The sequence below is a fragment of the Terrapene carolina genome, unplaced genomic scaffold (genome assembly GCF_002925995.2).
Source record: "Terrapene carolina triunguis isolate 2854851 unplaced genomic scaffold, T_m_triunguis-2.0 Scaffold66, whole genome shotgun sequence".
NCBI classification, from domain to species: domain Eukaryota; kingdom Metazoa; phylum Chordata; order Testudines; family Emydidae; genus Terrapene; species Terrapene triunguis.
In genome coordinates this window covers 59,295,829-59,314,891 of record NW_020664417.1, presented here as the reverse complement: position 1 = coordinate 59,314,891, position 19,063 = coordinate 59,295,829, and the positions used below count along the sequence as shown (strand labels likewise).

General features: G+C 41.0%; 1 protein-coding gene across 2 annotated transcripts in view; it reads right to left on the bottom strand.

The window, feature by feature from the left end:
- ATP8A1 (ATPase phospholipid transporting 8A1) overlaps positions 1-19,063 on the bottom strand; it is a 257,682-nt gene that overhangs the window by 54,331 nt on the left and 184,288 nt on the right. For both annotated transcript variants that reach the window (XM_024211695.2, XM_024211694.2), the window contains 3 exons: positions 4,835-4,909; positions 4,585-4,707; positions 1,486-1,564 (listed from right to left, as the gene is read on the bottom strand). In XM_024211695.2, coding sequence (XP_024067463.1) covers positions 1,486-1,564; positions 4,585-4,707; positions 4,835-4,909 — 277 coding nt within the window. The remainder of the gene's footprint in view (positions 1-1,485; positions 1,565-4,584; positions 4,708-4,834; positions 4,910-19,063) is intronic.

Genomic DNA, 19,063 nt, shown 5'->3' with positions numbered 1-19,063 from the left:
ATGATCTGGATATAGGTATACAGAGCATACTGATCAAGTCTGCAGATGACACAAAGCTAGAGGGGTTGCCAATACTTTGAAAGGCAAAGGATAAGGACAGATTCCATCAACTCAGCCAAAACAGGATGCAGGATGGGTTAAGAGGGGCAACCCAAACAAATTTAATGACCAGTGAGTAATTTCCCTTTGTCATTTGTCCCTTCCTTCTCGCATCCTTGGAAAATTCCAGACTATAAGTAGACATATTAAGCAGTCCTATAAGGGAAGGTGGGTTTATGTGAAAGGTGACTTGGAATATGCACTCCAAACCCCTCCTGCCCCCACCCCAGAGCCCACATCCCCTGCCCGGAGCCCGTACCCCCTGCTGCACTCCAACCCCCTGCCTTTACCCACAGCCCCCTACCACACCCCAACTCCCTGCCCCAGCCCGGAGCCCTCTCCTGCACCCTGAACTCCTCATTTCTGGCCCCACCTCAGAGCCTGCACATCCAATTACAGCCCTCACGCCCTTCCACACCCCAGCCTGCCCCAGCCCAGTGAAAGTGAGTGAGGGTGGGGGAGAGCGAGCCACGAGGGAGGGGGAATGTAGTGGGGGTTGGGGGTGGGCCCTCAGGGAAGGAGCAGGGGCAGGGGGTGGGGCCTCAGGGAAGGGGTGGGGCTAGGGTGTTTGGTTTTGTGTGATTAGGAAGTTGGCAACCCTAAGCCTTATCCTAGCAGCTGAAGCTCTCCTAAGGAATTTGATCCCAGTATTTGTGGCCCTTCCATTTTCTCCTCCTAAATACTAGAACCTTTCTACATCTCCAAAACATTCATACAGCTGTCACAACTCTCCTTCTCCTTGTCTGAAAGATGCATAATACAGCTACCAAACTCAACTGTCCTCCTGGAGCAGTGGTTCTCAACCTGCGGCCCATGGGCCACTTGCGGCCCAATCAGCACACAGCTGAGGCCCATGTGACATACTCAGGGCCATACAAGTAGTATTGGATGCGGTCCACATACAATGGTAAATAGGTTGAGAATCACTGAGATATCTCCCCAACTTCACCCGATCACCTACCCGGTTGCCACTGCCCTCTCATAGTCCTCTATATACAGATGAGCTAATGTACCCCTGAAAAATACAGGAGTGTAAGGATTAAGGACTGAAAGGGCAGTCAAACTGATAATACAAATATCACATAAACTGTAGCAAATCAAGTAAGTATCAAATCATATGGATGTACAAAAAATGTGAACTGAATTTATTTTAAAACCAATTTTATCTCCCATACCGGTGCATAGAATGTACTAAATTATGAAAAGGCATTCTTTCTTTCCCACAATTTGAATAGAAATCTTTAGATTGCATATGTTGGTTTAGTTCTAGAAATAGTACATAAAAATGGAATAGTGTAACGCTGTTGGTATTTATTAGTGTAATCTTGGAAATTATTATTTTTCAAGTAAGGTAATACAGTACTTTTCAGAGTTTTACGTACTTACCATAGTGGAAGGCTTTTAGTGGAAACCAAAACAGAATAACTGAGTGGAAGAGGCCATTTAAACAATGAACCCAGAAAACCTAAGGGAAAACAAAAATCCATGAGAACCATAAACTAGCTCTGTGAACCATGACCTTCTTTTTATCTTTAAGTTAGATTCACAAAAGGTGTTTTTGTCAAGCCACCACTGTGAACTGATATAACTGACAGGCACTTTCTGCCTCTTAGCCTTTCATGGGTCATATATTTGTTTTTATGTTTAAAAAAAGATGCTTACTGTCACTTTTAAATTTCACAATTATCAGTAAAATTTTAAAATATATACAAAACAGTATTTTGATTATGATGAAAAATATGCAACAAAACAGACAACTACAAACGTTATTGCATTTCTTAGATGATGCACTAAAAATTACTTTAGCATTTGGGTTTCATTTTACCTTTCTCACATCATACACAATTTGGATAAAAGGACAGTTAAACCCAAATTTCTTTACAAACAAGTCTATGTATTTCAGATACAAAATAAAATACAAATTGAAATTAAAAAGCATCTTTCTTGGATTTCTTCTTACTGTATAATTCATAATAAACTTTCCAGAATGCTTTCTTATTGACATGAGACAAGTTATTAAACTTGAAAACTGTTACATTTGTGCTAAATGACTCTAATTTTACTACCAAATGTATTATCATTTGTGAAAGACAAATACTGTTCATAGGAACTGTGCTGTATTAAGTATAAGCACAAATGTAATATTGGTGCTTTCTATAGCATATTGTAGATAGGTATGAAAGACTTGACTAAGCTATTAAGAAAAATTGATTTTGAATTCTTGTATCCTTCAGGACAATAATCGTGTTTTATCATTAGAAATGCTTTTTACAAACATAATATTTATTGTACAAAACTGACATGTATTAATAGTTTTAAGTTGTTCAAACAATAGAAATTAAGTTGCCTGCCTCACAAAATTTTCCACTACGGCTCAAAGTCCTTTGTTATCTTACCCAGCTACATTGGGGTGTATGATCCAATTTATGCTCCAATACTTTGCACATTTGAACTTGTGTTACTCATTAACCTTTGTCTCTCCTTCTTGCCATGTCATTACCACAATTTTTTATTTGACAGAAAGCACAGGTGGGTGCAAGAAAAATTAGTTCTACTTTTCCATTTTCCTGACCAATACTTATTGTCACAGGCTAATCCTTTAACCTCTGTCATGACCTCATAACCCCTGACCCTTTTTACCATAATAAACCTATGCATCATCATTCAGTGCAACAATGATTCCAATTCTTCCACACTCAAAACCCACACCAACTGTTCTGCTTATAGTTAAGTATTTTGTAGACATTTACTCATTAACATTGCAAAGACTTGCAAGGGATATAGCCACACAATTTCCATGAGAGCTGTGTGTTTAAGTCCTGGACAACCCTGAACACTGAAGGATTACATAAGAAATAAAATTACAAATTTTCATTTTTTTTTCTGTGAAACACATCACATATGGACATAACTGACCTAATTTAAGTGTCTTTCTGTATTAATTAACTGAAAATTCAGGAGGCATTACTTAGCATGTCATGTGATTTTTACCAGGATTCTTTTTGGTTTTGGCCAATTTAGTTATAAGTCTCAAATAATATGAACTACTGGGAAATGATTTACTAATACCAAAAATATGCACCGACCATTACAGTATGTGAAAAGAGAGTAATAATATCAATGAATATAATTCCCATATACATACATGAATGTTTCAGAATTCTGTTAGTACTAGTCTCACTAGTATCATATTAAGGTGATAACACAACCATACTAATGGATCATGTGATGGATGCATCCGAAGAAGTGGGTTGTAGCCCACGAAAGCTTATGCTCTAATAAATTTGTTAGTCTCTAAGGTGCCACAAGTACTCCTGTTATTTTTGCGGCTACAGACTAACACGGCTGCTACTCTGAAACCTGTCCTAACAAAGACTGCTTAGAACTTAATGTTACATTATATATAGTAGATATATAGTATAAATCCATTGACTTAAACAGAGCTATACCAATTTACATCAGCTGGGGATCTGACCATGTTACATTATATCATACAGTATATATTACCAAATATATGGAGACATTGCTAATCATAAATTGAGAATTTAGATGTCTCTATCTTTAATAATGGTTACCCCAATGTATACTTAAACTATCTGAGATTTCCTAAACATACATACATATATATACACACACACACACACACACACACATACACGTATATATAAAAATCAAATCAGGATAACAACCGAAGGGTGCTGCCCATCAATGTATATGTGTTAAAAAGAGTTTTCAGATTTGTGCTAGTCTATGGCATATGAAATACACACTTATTATTTACTTACTCTGTAATTAAAAATTTCATTATATTCATAAAATTACAGTTTCAAAGATGTATTTCAGTTTGCCTTTTATTTATATTATTTTTCCATTTGTGTAAATCTGCAAGAAACTGTATTTATTCTAAAATCAAGCCCAACTTTCAGTTTCAATTTTGCCAATTAAAAAAAAAATACAATACAGACACAATGTATTTTCCACCAATATTATCCTTAGATCTCTTTGAACCTAACTCCAAACACACAATTTAAACTCCTTGTTAAAACAGGTCTAGTATGTTTTTTTCACAGCTCAAAATTAATGAAGAATGGTGTAAGGCTCCTCCGCCTACCAATTTAATGACAGCTCTTATTGTCCTTTGCTCTACTTCTCCACATGGGTCAGTAATCCATTTCCACACAACAGTTCAAATACATAAGATTTGAGGACCAAAAGGACAAATCACTTTTGCCTGAAGGAGACAGCTTTATTACCAGCAGAAAAAAACAGTTTTTTAAAATAATGTTTGCCAGTATATAAAAAACTGGATAAATATGATTTGTGCTTTTCATAGACAATGATTTCCAGCCACTGAAGACTGATGGAAATATTAAAAAACAACTCTTAATTTTTAACTTTATGAGAATATATGGCACAGGAATAAAATGGATAACCACCCTGCATTACATTTAAGTTTGTTCTAATTTTAATGCAATTGTCTTCTACCTTTGTGTTAAAGTCCAGGGCGTTTTGAGAAGTCTTGTATAATTCTGGATATTTCAGCATATTTTCCTTTCGGCAGGATCTCTCAAATATTCCAAGAGTCAGTGGTGGCATAGCTGTAAATATCTAACATATAAATAAAAAAATGTATCTCAGAGCTTGAGAACTAAAAACTTCCTGAAGAATCAAGAGACTTTAATATAAATTGTTAAACAAAATAGGAATTAAATGCATTAAAAACCCAAAACCTTACCACATTGTAAAGACCTATACACCATCTTTCAAAAAGAATTTGTCCAGAAAAGCCGTTAACAAAAGCAAACCAGATCTGAAAAGAAAGAGATATGTGACTTAGATGTTCTACAATGAGTTTTAAAATACATTTTAGCTCTGCTTTATTAAAGGGATGTTTTTAGGACATTCGCTAAATAGGTATGAATATTTTAACATTTTTCAACCCTGAAAATTACTGATAAATCTCAATAGATATTTTGTTCACAGCAGTATGACGGGTAATGACTAGTCACATATGTTAGCAATTCTGTTTCTTTGACTAAATCTGAACCTGTTTCTAAAAGAAAGCCAGATTCAGAAACACTGATGTGTCTCACATAGTATGAGACTGATTCATGTAACTGTGTTTATATCTACAGCTAAAATGTAACTTTCTTATGAATAATAGTAAAGAACATAACACATTGAAATATTTTATTCAAATACTTTTGCCCTATAATTTTGTATTCAAGCCCTGATTTTGCACTACAAATGGCATGGGTAGACCCCTTTTCCCGCATGGCGCTCATTGGACAACCAGACTTTACAGCAGAAAAATCAAGAATTGAACCTTACTTGAAAGTACTTTAGAGTACTGGAGAGGAGTACTTTAGAAAACTGTTCTCACCTTAGTATTATCCCTTACTGCACATGGATTCACATGAAGTTAGATTCTTTAAGGTATAATTATGCCATTTTAGCTCGTACTTTATTCTGTACAGGAGTACTCACTGAATAAGGTACTGGCCAACATAAGTAAGGAAATGAAGAATCAGGTGCTGATGGAATTTGGGGCTTTTTATTCATTATATCACATACAATTTAAAATATAAATTAACAGTAAAAATTAAGTGTCATTTCAATAATATTTCTAGTCACAATTTAAGGCGCTCTATTTTATGAAAAGGTCAGAAAAATAACCTAATAAATGTTTGGCAACCTATAATATTAACATTTCTACTATTTTAAATAAAAAACATTATATTTAATGAGAAAACAAAACAAAAGCCAACTTTCTGAATCAGTACAGATAGCGAATCAGCAGTAAGATTAATAAAAAAGCTTGACATGTTGGTCAAGTGAATTTTAGAAGCAGTGTTGCATAGACTTTGCCACAGTTCACGTTTCATTTAACCTCATTATGGAAGCATGAATTGCTACAAAATTTACCATTTATCAATATGTACCCAGGCTGGCCTCCAGATGACCAGTTCCTGTGAATAAACTGGTCTTCTTTTATCATGAAAGGAGGGAATGCTTGAAAACATAAAAACAAATATCTGATTCATGAGATGGAAAAGAAAACAAAGTAGCAACTATTAGCATACAAAAATTAAATGTAATTCATCTCAAAATTGTGAACCATTCAGCAACGAAATTCAGACTAAAACTATCTTTACTTGTTTTACTTTTACTTCTTTTTACTTTACTTGTTGTGGCCAGATATTGAAACAATATGGGACACAAAAATCATACCATAGGATAAATTATGGAGTTTTAATACTGAAATTCCTTGCTTTTGTTAATTATATTAATTAATGTCCTTAAACTCAGTTTGCTATTTATATGGTTAATGTTTCAACCTATTGCTTGAAAACAAGCAAACAAACCAACCCATATCCTGAACAATAGTGTATAATTGACAAGCCAGATTTTAATAATGTCTGTTATGTAGCATATTTTGACTTTTGATTTTTCAAGTATAGACTATGTGAATATATTTTTGTGAATTTATAAAACACATATAATCAAGTAGTTTTTCAGTAATGAAGGCTTCAAAGCCACTGCAGTTTACTGCATTAATACATAAGGCTCTCTTTCTGTTGTCTGGCTATGTTGGAACTGTGTGGAAGTACTCAGCAGATAAAAGTGTACAGTGCAGATAATCATAGAATCATATAATATCAGGGTTGGAAGGGACCTCAGGAGGTCATCTAGTCCAACCCCCTGCTCAAAGCAGGACCAATTCCCAACTAAATAATCCCAGCCAGGGCTTTGTCAAGGCAGACCTTAAAAACTTCTAAGGAAGGAGATTCCACCACCTCTCTAGGTAACCCATTCCAGTGCTTCACCACCCTCCTAGTGAAAAAGTTTTTCCTAATAGCCAACCTAAACCTCCCCCACTGCAACTTGAGACCATTACTCCTTGTTCTGTCATCTGGTACCACTGAGAACAGTCTAGATCAGCGGTCAGCAACCTCTGGCACGCGGCTCGCCAGGGTAAGCACCCTGGCGGGCCGGGCCAGTTTGCTTACCTGCTGCGTCAGCAGGTTTGGCCGATCGCGGCTCCCACTGGCCGCGGTTCGCCGCTCCAGGCCAATGGGGGCGGCGGGAAGCTGCGGCCAGCACGTCCCTCGGCCCGCGCCACTTCCTGCAGCCCCCATTGGCCTAGGATGGCGAACCGCGGCCAGTGGGAGCCGCGATCGGCCAAACCTGCCGACTCGGCAGGTAAACAAACTGGCCCAGCCCGCCAGGGTGCTTACCCTGGTGAGCCGTGTGCCAGAGGTTGCTGACCCCAGTCTAGATCCATCCTCTTTGGAACCCCCTTTCAGGTAGTTGAAAGCAGCTATCAAATCCCCCGTCATTCTTCTCTTCTGCAGACTAAACAATCCCAGATCCCTCAGCCTCCCCTCATAAATCATGTGCTCCAGCCCCCTAATCATTTTTGTTGCCCTCCGCTCGACTCTTTCCAATTTTTCCACATCCTTCTTGTAGTGTGGGGCCCAAAACTGGACACACTACTCCAGATGAGGCCTCATCAATGTCGAATAGAGGGGAATGTTCACGTGTCTCGATCTGCTGGCAATGCCCCTACTTATACAGCCCAAAATGCCGTTAGCCTTCTTGGCAACAAGGGCACACTGTTGACTTATATCCAGTTTCTCGACCACTGTAACCCCTAGGCCCTTTTCTGTAGAACTGCTGCCTAGCCATTCGGTCCCTAGTCTGTAGCAGTACATGGGATTCTTCCGTCCTAAGTGCAGGACTCTGCACTTATCCTTGTTGAACCTCATCCGTGATCATTTCAATATATAACTGGGGGGCTTCCATCAGCCCTCCCCCTTTTGCATTCGGGTTCCCAGCCCACCCGTTGCTGAGACCTTACCATTCCCTGCCCCCACCAAATGAGGGTTAAGGTGGGGTATAAAGGAAGGGGGGGTTAGCTTTCTGATGTTCCAGTCATAGGAGCCCCAAACCCCCATTTCCATTCCTTTAATGAATATTTCCTTTAAATCCTTTATCAATCCATTTATCTGATCACTGTATCCCTTCCCTATGGAGTACCTCACTGGGCAGCTGCCTTACATCAACATAATGAGTTGTGACATCATAGCCTAACTCCTGGTCCATGTTCTCCCCCAACTAAGCTCCCCCCTTCCAAACCTGCTGTGGGGAAGGTGAAAAAAACCCTAATTCGCCTAGGCCTATCTGGCAGCAAGAAAAAAATTCTTTCCCAGCTTCCCGAGAAAGGAGCAACTAGTGCAGTGCCCACAGCAGATCCTGACCAAACTTGGTATTTTGCCACTTCCACATGTGAAAGGGTGGGTGCTGCTCCGCCTGGTCCATGTAAAAGAGGGCTTCTCCTGTCCCAAATGTATACTTCTGGTCATCTGGGGGGATACTCAGCATCCCCACGCTGACCTGCTCTGCAGCTGTTGCAAAATCACTCCATGTCTCTCTACCCCTTAAAGAGGTACACACCTTCATAGAATCATAGACTTTAAGGTCAGAAGGGACCATTATGATCATCTAGTCTGACCTCCTGCACAACGCAGGCCACAGAATCTCACCCACCCACTCCCGCAACAAACCCCTAACCTATTTCTGAGCCTCTGAAGTCCTCAAATCATGGTTTAAAGACTTTAAGGTGCAGAGAATCCTCCAGCAAGTGACCCGTGCCCCATGCTGCAGAGGAAGGCAAAAAACCCCCAGGGCCTCTGCCAATCTGCCCTAGAGGAAAATTCCTTCCCGACCCCAAATATGGCCATCAGCTAAACCCTGAGCATGTGGGCAAGACTCACCAGCCAGACACCCAGGAAAGAATTCTCTGTAGTAACTCCCACCCCATCTAACATCCCATCACAGGCCATTGGGCATATTTACCGCTAATAATCAAGGTCAATTAATTGCCAAAATTAGGCTATTCCATCATACCATCCCTTCCACAAACGTATCAAGCTTAGTCTTGACGCTAGATATGTCTTTTGCCCCTACTGCTTCCCTTGGAAGGCTGTTCCAAAACTTCACTCCTCTGATGGCTAGAAACCTTCATCTAATTTCAAGTCTAAACTACCTGATGGTTAGTTTATATCCATTTGTTCTTGTGTCCACATTGGTACTGAGATTAAATAATTCCTCTCCCTCCCTGGTATTTATCCCTCTGATATATTTATAGAGAGCAATCATATCTCCCCTCAGCCTTCTTTTGGTTAGGCTAAACAAGCCGAGCTCTTTGAGTCTCCTTTCATAAGGCAGGTTTTCCATTTGCCAGATCATCCTAGTAGCCCTTCTCTGTACCTGTTCTAGTTTGAATTCATCCTTTGAAAATATGGGAGACCAGAACTGCACACAGTATTCCAGATGAGGTCTCACCAGTGCCTTGTTTAAGGGTACTAACACCTCCTTATCTCTACTAGAAATACCTCACCTGATGCACCCCAAGACTGCATTAGCTTTTTTCACAACCATATCACATTGGCGGCTCATAGTCATCCTGTGATCAACCAATACTCCGAGGTCCTTCTCCTCCTCTATTATTTCCAACTGATGAGTCCCCAGCTTATAACAAAAATTCTTGTTATTAATCCCTAAATGCATGACCTTGCACTTTTCACTATTAAATTTCATCCTATTACTATTACTCTAGTTTACAAGGTCATCCAGATCTTCCTGTATGATATCCCGATCCTTCTCTGTATTGGCAATACCTCCCAGCTTTGTGTCATCTTTAAACTTTATTAGCACACTCCCACTTTTTGTGCCAAGGTCAGTAATAAAAAGATTAGTCAAAACTTATCCCTGAGGAATTCCACTAGTAACCTCCCTCCAGCCTGACAGTTCACCTTTCAGTATGACCCCTTGTAGTCTCCCCTTTAACCAGTTCCTTATCCACCTTTCAGTTTTCATATTGATCCCCATCTTTTCCAATTTAACTGATAATTCCCCATGTGGAACTGTATCAAATGCCTTACTGAAATCGAGGTAAACTACATCCACTGTGTTTCCTTTGTCTAAAAAAAATGTTACCTTCTCAAAGAAGGAGATGAGGTTGGTTTGGCATGATCTACCTTTTGTAAAACCGTGTTGTATTTTGTCCCAATTACCATTGACCACAATGTCCTTAACTACTTTCTCCTTCAAATTTTTTTCCAAGACCTTGCATACTACAGATGTCAAACTAACAGGCCTGTAGTTACCTGGATCACTTTTTTCCCCTTTCTTAAAAATAGGAACTATGTTAGCAATTCTCCAGTCATACTGTACAACCCCTGAGTTTACAGATTCATTAAAAATCCTTGTTAATGGGCTTGCAATTTCATGTGCCAGTTCCTTTAATATTCTTGGATGAAGATTATCTGGGCCCGCCGATTTAGTCCCATTAAGTTGTTTGAGTTTGGCTTTTACCTTGGATGTGTTAATATCTACCTCCATATCCTCATTCTCATTTGTCATCCTGCCATTATCCCTAAGCTCCTCATTAGCCTCATTAAAGACTGAGGCAAAGAATTTGTTTAGATATTGGGCCATGCCTAGATTATCCTTAACCTCCACTCCATCCTCAGTGTTTAGCGGTCCCACTTCTTCTTTCTTTGTTTTCTTATTCTTATGGCTATAGAACCTTTTACTATTGGTTTTAATTCCCTTTGCAACTCTACATGGCTTTTGGCCTTTCTCACTTTATCCCTACATGTTCTGACCTCAATAAGGTAGCTTTCCTTGCTGATCCCTCCCATCTTCCACTCCTTGTAGACTTTCTGCTTTTTCTTAATCACCTGAGATGCTTGCTCATCCAGATTGGTCTACAACTCCTGCCTATGAATTTTTCCCTCTGTCTTGGGATGCAGGCTTCTGATAGTTTCTGAAACTTTGACTTGAAGTAATTCCAGGCCTCCTACGCCCTTAGATCCACAAGTTCTTCAGTCCAATCCACTTCCCTAACTAATTTCCTTAATTTTTTTTAAAGTTAGCCCTTTTGAAATCAAAAACCCTAGTCACAGATCTATTTTTGTTTATTCTTCCATTTAATTTGAACTGAATTAGCTCATGATCGCTCGAACCAAGGTTGTCCCCTACAATTATTTCTTCTATGAGGTCTTCACTACTCACCAAAACCAAATCTAAAATGGCATCCCCTCTTGTTGGTTCAGCAACTACTTGGTGAAGGAATCCATCAGCTACTGCATCCAGGAAAATCTGAGCCCTATTATTATTACTAGCACTTGTCCTCCAGTCTATATCTGGGAAGTTAAAGTCTCCCACGATCACACAATTCCCATTAGTATTTACTTCATTAAAAACATTAAAGAGGTCTCTATCCATATCCATATCAGATCCGGGTGGTCTATAGCACACCCAAAGCACTACCCCAGGGGAGGCTCTAGTAGCTTTCTTCCCCAATGTGATTTTTGCCTAGACAGACTCTGTCTTATCCATTCCATCACTTCTTATTTCTTTACAGTCTACCTCATCATTGATATACAATGCTACTCCACCACCTTTATCTTTATTTCTGTCTTTTCTAAACAGCACATACCCTTCAATACCTATACTCCAGTCATGACTACTATTCCACCAAGTTTCTGTTATCCCTATAATATCTGGTTTCACTTCCTGCACCAGTAACTCTAGTTCCTCCATTTTGTTACCTAGGCTCCTCGCATTGGTGTACAAACATCTTAATTTTTGCTGTTTGGCTTCGCTCACATTCTTTACCCGATTAGGCACAGACATTCTACCACCAGTATCACCTATTAGACTGGTATCTACACTACCCTTCCTCCTTATGTCCATTCTCCTACCCACGTCTGTATCCTTTCTTACTTTGTTTTCTTCCCTCTCAATGTTAACATCCGGCGTGGAGATTACCTGGACATCTCCCAACCATCTCCCACAAATTCCTAGTTTAAAGCTCTCTTAATCAGTTATGCCAGCCTCCATCCTAGAAGTCTATTTCCCTCCCTACTCAGGTGAAGTCCATCCCGAGAGAATAGTCCTCTGTCCATGAATGCCTCCCAGTGGCCATACATCCCAAAGCCCTCCTTTTAGCACCACTGCCTGAGCCATCTGTTGATCATCATAATTTTGTCACACCTTTGTTGTCCTTCTCTAGGAACAGGCAGAATCCCACTGAAGATCACCTGAGCCTTGATTTCCTTGAGCATCTTCCCCAGCCTGGCATAGTCTCCCTTGATACGTTCCAGTGAGAATCTAGCCGTATCATTTGTTCCCACATGAAGGACAATCAGTGGATTCTTTCCCACTCCTGTTAGAATCCTCTTCAGCCTCAGGTCCACATCCTGTATCTTAGCACCTGGCAGACAGCACACCTTTCTGTTCTCTGGATCAGCTCTGGTTACAGGCCTGTCTATTCTTCTCAGTAAGGAGTCCCCAATCATGTAGACCTGCCTTTTCCTGGTGATGGTGCGATTCTCCGGCCTATCCCCTGTTCCCTCTGGCTGCAAGTCCTCTCGATTCCTATTCTCCCTTGTAATCCTCTGCAACCCATCCTGTATTCTCCTGGGGCTCATATTTGGTGTTATTGCCCTTGACTCTTCCCCTCTTCCTACAGAACTAGCTGCTCTTCTCTTCTTCCTTGCCCTCCCACCTTCAGTGACCACCTGCTGTGCCCCTTCTTCATTTTCCAACTCCGCAAACCTGTTCCTGAGCTCTATTTCTCCTTCACTAGCCTGTCTTTTCCTCTGCCTGGTTCTCTTAGTCACATGCGTCCACTGTCCACTTTCCTCACCCAGCAGTCTCCCCTCAGAGTTCTTTGGTCCTGCTTCCATCTGCAAATCTGAGCTTTTCCCTTCAGCCTCCTCATGTCTTTGCTCCATCATCTGCTCGAACCCCCTTCTAAAGTCAACCAGAGTTTCCACCTGCATCTCCAATCCTCGGATCTTTTCTTCTATCAGGCGACACTTCATGCAGATGAAACTCTTTTCAGGTACTGCCTCCAGGACCATGTACATACCGCAGCTTCCACATCCAGTCATCTTCATTGTGTCTTCCACTGCTTGGGTCACTGCCTCTGTATCTGTCATAGCCTACCCACTTAAGTCCTGTTAGTCCAGGAAACACAAACTAAACCAAAACACCACCACCCACAGCAAAACAAACCCCCAACGAGCACCACAACACTGCCAGAACACCACACACTCCCTTCACTAGCCTGTCTGTTCCTCTGCCTGGTTCTCCTAGTCTTCCCCCCAGACTCCCCTTACAAACTCCCACTCAAACTCCCCTGTTTACAACTCTGTTTGCTGGCTCCTGTGCTGCTGCAGCTGTCTGTGCCAATCCAGCAAGCCAGTCAATGGCACCCCCCCCCCCAGCTTAATGTGCTATGCAGTCATTGTTGCAGTTTAATATAAATATATACACAAAACCTATATTAAAAGGAATGGTATTTGGATTGCAAAACCAAGCATTTGAAAGCCAGGAAATGCCAGAATTTAGGATGCCATGGAACCTTAATTTTACTCCCTTGTGCATTTGTGTTATGAGACAGTCTTTAACTACATGATTATATACTACTTTTTCCCTCTGGGATCCCTGTCTCAGTCAGTGCACAGGAAAACAGTTATTTTAAAAAGTTCTCACCTAAACCTGAATGGAATTTCACAAGACAAGGAAAAGTAGTTCTTTGGCCTAAAGGATTTCCCCTTGAAAGGCCTGCTGCAAACAATGAAGGAGTTTCATTCCAAAAAAGTTGTAATGGAAAGCGTTAGGCAGCCAAAATATATAGGTAGCTACCAGCTCCCCCTGTAGTCACACACACAGAATTATGTTAAAGTTGCAAAATCAAATACTGAAAAATGATAGGAAATGTTAGTGTAGCAAAGGGGCGTGGCCTTCCTCAGAGATTGACAGCGAGGGAGAGCCAGACGCCCCCTGGTGGGTGGAACCCGGAAGGCTTAGGCTGCTGCGCCGGAAGCGTGGGACAGAAACTGGAAGTATAAGAGGCAGGCCCTGCAGCTCAGTTGAGCAGGAGCCACTGAGGGAGGCAGACGTTTCCAGCCCGCTGCTGGAGCTGGAACCTGCGGAAGACTTCGGCTGTTCTGAGGAGATTGCCCAGGTACCAGGACTTTCTGACACACCCGACGCAGAGAAGCTGCTGGGACTGGCAATCACAGTGTACCCCTGGGAGATGGAGGACAACCCTTGAATGCAGGTACACCCGAGGGGAAAGTATAGGAAGCAGCCCAGGGGAACCAGACTACCGTCTGGCTGTGGTGCCATCGGAGACACGGTCAGTGTGTTGCGGGTGGAATGCCCACTGACCCAGTGGTAGACCACTCTGCCGCTGTTAGGGCCCTGGGCTGGGACGCAATGGAGTTGGGCAGGCCCACTCCCCACCTGCCACCCCACCCCTGGGGTGGCAGTACTCCCCCTCCTTAGGCCAGGAGGCCTGCGCTCCTCAGATACCCCTTGCCTGAGCCCCATAGGCTGTGTTTGGTGCTCACCCCTTGCCTGAGCCCCATAGACTGCTCGCTGGGTGCTCAACCCCTGCTGGCGCCCTAGACTGCTCATTGGGTGCTCAACCCCTGCCCAAGACTGTTTGCTGGGGCCTCTGCCCTGGCTAAGGGCCTGGGCCCTCCTGAACCACTTTCAGCTACCCTGCCTACGGGTTAAAGCCTTTGACTGTGTGGTGCCACATCCTGGCTGAGGGCCTGGGCCCCTGAACTATTTGCGGCTCTACCCTGCCTACAGGTTGGGGCCGGAAACCACTAATTTCCCCATTTACTTAGCCTATTTCAGGAGCGTGTGCAGCAAGGGGGCGTGGCCTCCATCAGAGACGACAGCGAGGGAGAATCACATCCACTTAAACTCTTACAGTTAGAATGAAAGCTGCCTCTGCAAATGTAATTTGCTCCTCTTACAGGTAGGCAGTTAAGGAAAATATCTGTATTCATGAAAAGACTTAAGTATGTGCTTAAGTCCCATCAAAATCGACAAAGAGGGATAGACTTCAGCTTTCCTTAATCAGGGCCTTAGATAGTTTTGGTCAGAATCACATAGGAAGTCTGTGGCAGAGCCAGGAATGGAATTGAGTTCTCCTGGTCCTATTCCAGTGCCTTAAACAAAACAGAATATCATTTTCCTTCCTACAACCCTCTGTGCCATAACACTGTCCATCCTGTGTACTGAATAAGGCAGGGTTCTGAAGAACAAATAGTATGTGATCACATAAAACTGTATAATAATGCATATGTCACATGTGTTTTATTTTAGATTTTTAAACAAAGCCAAGAAAACTACCACAACTGTACACGTGCCCAAAACCTTAACTCTGCCCCCTTTACCTTTCTGCATAAATCCTTTTACCAGATTATTATTTTTTTTTATTAGCTGCAGATGTTTGGTTTAGTTATGTTGAGAGGAACTAATTTAGTCAAGGGATATGTACAGAAAAGCAGTTAAATAGAGTGAATGAAGGCTGACATCTCTAGAGGGGCAGAATTAAGAATGTTATGCCTGGTCTGTGGTGTATGGTACCTGTGGTAATTGTAAGAGGGGTGACTCATGAGGGGAAGAATAGAGAGTATATACTGTAAGGTGGTTTACCTTTTCATGTCCTTGCCTTTGTGGATTTATGTCCTGGCATGCTCTCTGTGCAGCAACTGTAGCTGCTTCCAAATTAGTTTTTTTTTATGCATTAATTTCCTAGGGTTATTTTAAGCTTAATGGGAATGGGGACTTGGGTGAAGTGGAGATAGAAGCACAGCCACTAATGAAGGATATTTTATCAATTGGCAGCAGTACGTGAACCTTTGTGTGCCAGAGGCTACAAGTGAACCCTTATCTGTTGTAAGATAAAACCTGACAGAAAAGTGTAACTCCTGAGGAAGAAGATATTATCTACGTTCATCTGCTTCCCTCCATCAATTAGGCTTATATGCACCTAGCCCCAATCAACAAGCAGGTTTGTGTGCATAGCACATAAACTTTCAGTTATAGCTTCACTACCATCTAAAAATGACCCTAAACCCATTTTTTAAACTGCGCTTGTTGCACCAGATCCACTCAGGATCTGCTTCTCTACCAAATCACTGTTTTTTAAGAGATATCAGTCAACAATGAAAAGTAGAACTGCCAAGGGAAAACTTTAGCCAGAGTCTTATTTCAAAGATTTACTATTAAAAAATTATGACAAGACACTGAACAAACATTATGCAGAGAATTCAAATGGCATAAAACTTAAGCCTGTGGGAAATTTCACATCAACTGCCTCCTTACCTTTAGAGAAAAAAACAAAATTTTATGCCCGCATTTTAAATAAATGTTAGAATACAATTCCAACTCGGAAGTTATTTCCAGGTCCCTCTATAATGTAGGTGCTTTTATTCCTTAAACATGCTAAATCCATTTTTAACTTTCAAATTAATATTGTTGTTTTCTTGTAAATTAAGCATGTTTAAGGTCATTTAAAACCCATAGAACCCTAATTTTTATTTAGGTTTACAATAGAAGTATTAAGAGAGTTTTTAAAATGACACTATCATCTTGTTTAGGCCTAGAATTTACCATTTTTCAAGGCAGGTAAATACCATATGTCCTTGAAGGAAAATCTTGAAGAAAATAATAAATTGGGCCAGATCATGATCAAACCTCCATGTGCAGTACAGATTATTCCTGGGAGAATTCTGTGTCAAAAAATTAAATTGTGCATCAAAACATTAAAAATTCTGCACACAATATTTTAAAATTCTGCATATTTTTTGTCAAAATAATGCAATATAATCCAGCTAGTTTCAATTATTTTGGTAATTTATTTAAACTACAATACAATGGATGGAGAATGGGAGTGGGAAGCATTGGAGGAAATCATCAAACCCCCTTTGTCTAATAGTAATATAGCTAGTATTGACCCTTTACTTCTAATTATTAGTCAACAAATATATGCAGCCATGTGCTAAGTGTTACATCATAGGCAACTGAAGAGCAAGTGAGGGCTGGGGACTTAAACTCACAATTTAGACTGGCTACTGATCATCTTCAAAAAGGCCAGTAGCAAACAGTTCATGGAGAACATTTTGATAGGAATTTTTTTCATTCCAAAAATTTAGATCAGTTCTAATCACTAAAGCACCATAAGCATTTATTAGGCCATACTGTCCTTTACAATAAGGCTCCTTTACACCACTCTAACAATGTATAGGAGCCTTACAATTTTTACATCGGTTTTATACTCCTGGGGAAATTCACTAAGCACAATGGGAAAAATTCACTAAGCAGGCAGGCTGCTACATTCTCCTCTGTTAGACGGAACAAAGCCTGCCCTACATCTACCCCTTCAGAAATACCCAAAAGCCATGCCCCTCCATGCTGAGCGTACTGCAATAATGAGCGAGATGGACAGAGTGTCTCTCTCTCTCTCTCACACATGACTACCCAGCTCCCCTTCCCGGTGGTGATTTACGACTCCACCAGATGCTCTGGGTGCCCAAACCGACCTGTCTGCACTGCCAGGGAGTGTGCGCATGACCGCTCTTGTGGCTTCCCTTTGCTTCCATCAGAAGTCATTTTTCTGCGGGTAAACGAAATCTGTGGGGGCCATGAATTCTGCGCATGTGGAGTGACGCAGAATTCCCCCAGGAGTAAAATACATCAGAAGTTCTGTGGCCCCACAAGGTTCCAAAGCGCTGTTTTCATCAATGGATATAGATTGGGAAGGGAACCTTTTGAGGTGACTACCCAATCCTGCCTTCCCCTCCAGGGAGGGAGAGAAATCACAAATTCCATGATATATGGTGTTTGAGGAGACAGAATGTCTCTAAAATCTGGATGGAAGGGGTAGAATCCTTTCCATCTGTAAGACAGGTGAGGAAACTAATTTGGACTCACAGTTTAGAGTGAATTCCCCAACAGCTCAAAAAAAAAGCTGCTTGCCAGAGAAAGGATAGGGCGATCAGTATTAAAATCGCCTTCATGTCAGATTGAGAAAAAAGGGCACACACACTGCTTGTGATCCCCACTACCAGCATTAAAACTCTGTAGAGCCAAATTCATGTACTTACACACATACACATATTCTACAGGGCTTACTGCAGCTTTAGAAGGGGTAGAGGGCATAAAGACCCATGGAGAACTGTTTTGGGGATCGGGAACTCATTTTCATGGGAAGGCATGTTTTACTCTGATTAATGTGGGCAATGGAAGGGAGATTGTTCTTCAGGATATTGGTGTCTAAGAAATGTGGTCTAGAAAGAAGATTTAGACTGTCTGGATGTGTGAGGCAACGGAATCAGGAGACAAAGGTAAGCTCCAGGTATTGGCCTGAGTGAAAGGAAGGATGGTATGTTTAACTGATTTAGACAAGGGGGAAGTGGAGAGGGATTTGGGAGGAAAATAATGAGTTCAGTTATCATGATGTTCAGTATAAGTTGATGGACATATATGCAGGAGAAAATGTCAGAGAGATGGGCTAAGACAGTGGACTGGATGGAAGACAAGTCAGAAGTGGAGAGGTAGATTTGTGAATTATTGGTAGTTTGTGAAAGATCGTAGTTAAAAGGTGTGTGAATAGTTGAAGTGCAGAAAAAGAACAGGTTGGGTTCTAGGACATAGCATTGTGACTACATATTGCATCTTATAATGTATGTAATATAATGAAGCCCTTATAGAAAACCGTTTCAACTGCAACCCATTGGTGTAAGTAGGAAATTAAGATCGGGCTTCCAAACAAAATTTAATTTCCTATCTTTCTTCAATTTAAGCCAGAACCTTAGAATCTTTAACCCATTTTTGGTTGGAATTTCTTTTGTCTCAGTTTAAAAGAAAAAGTTTCCATATACATCTTTTATAAAGTCATTATTTTAAAGCCATTTATAAACATCAAAACAGGTGCTCCACATTAGCAGCCAACATGCAATGACTTAAAAAACTGGGACAAAATCCTGTACCCAGTAAAGTCAAAGGGAGTTTTGCCATTAACTTAAACTGGAACAGGATTTAGCCCCATGTTTTGAAATCTAGAAGCATAAAATTGTGG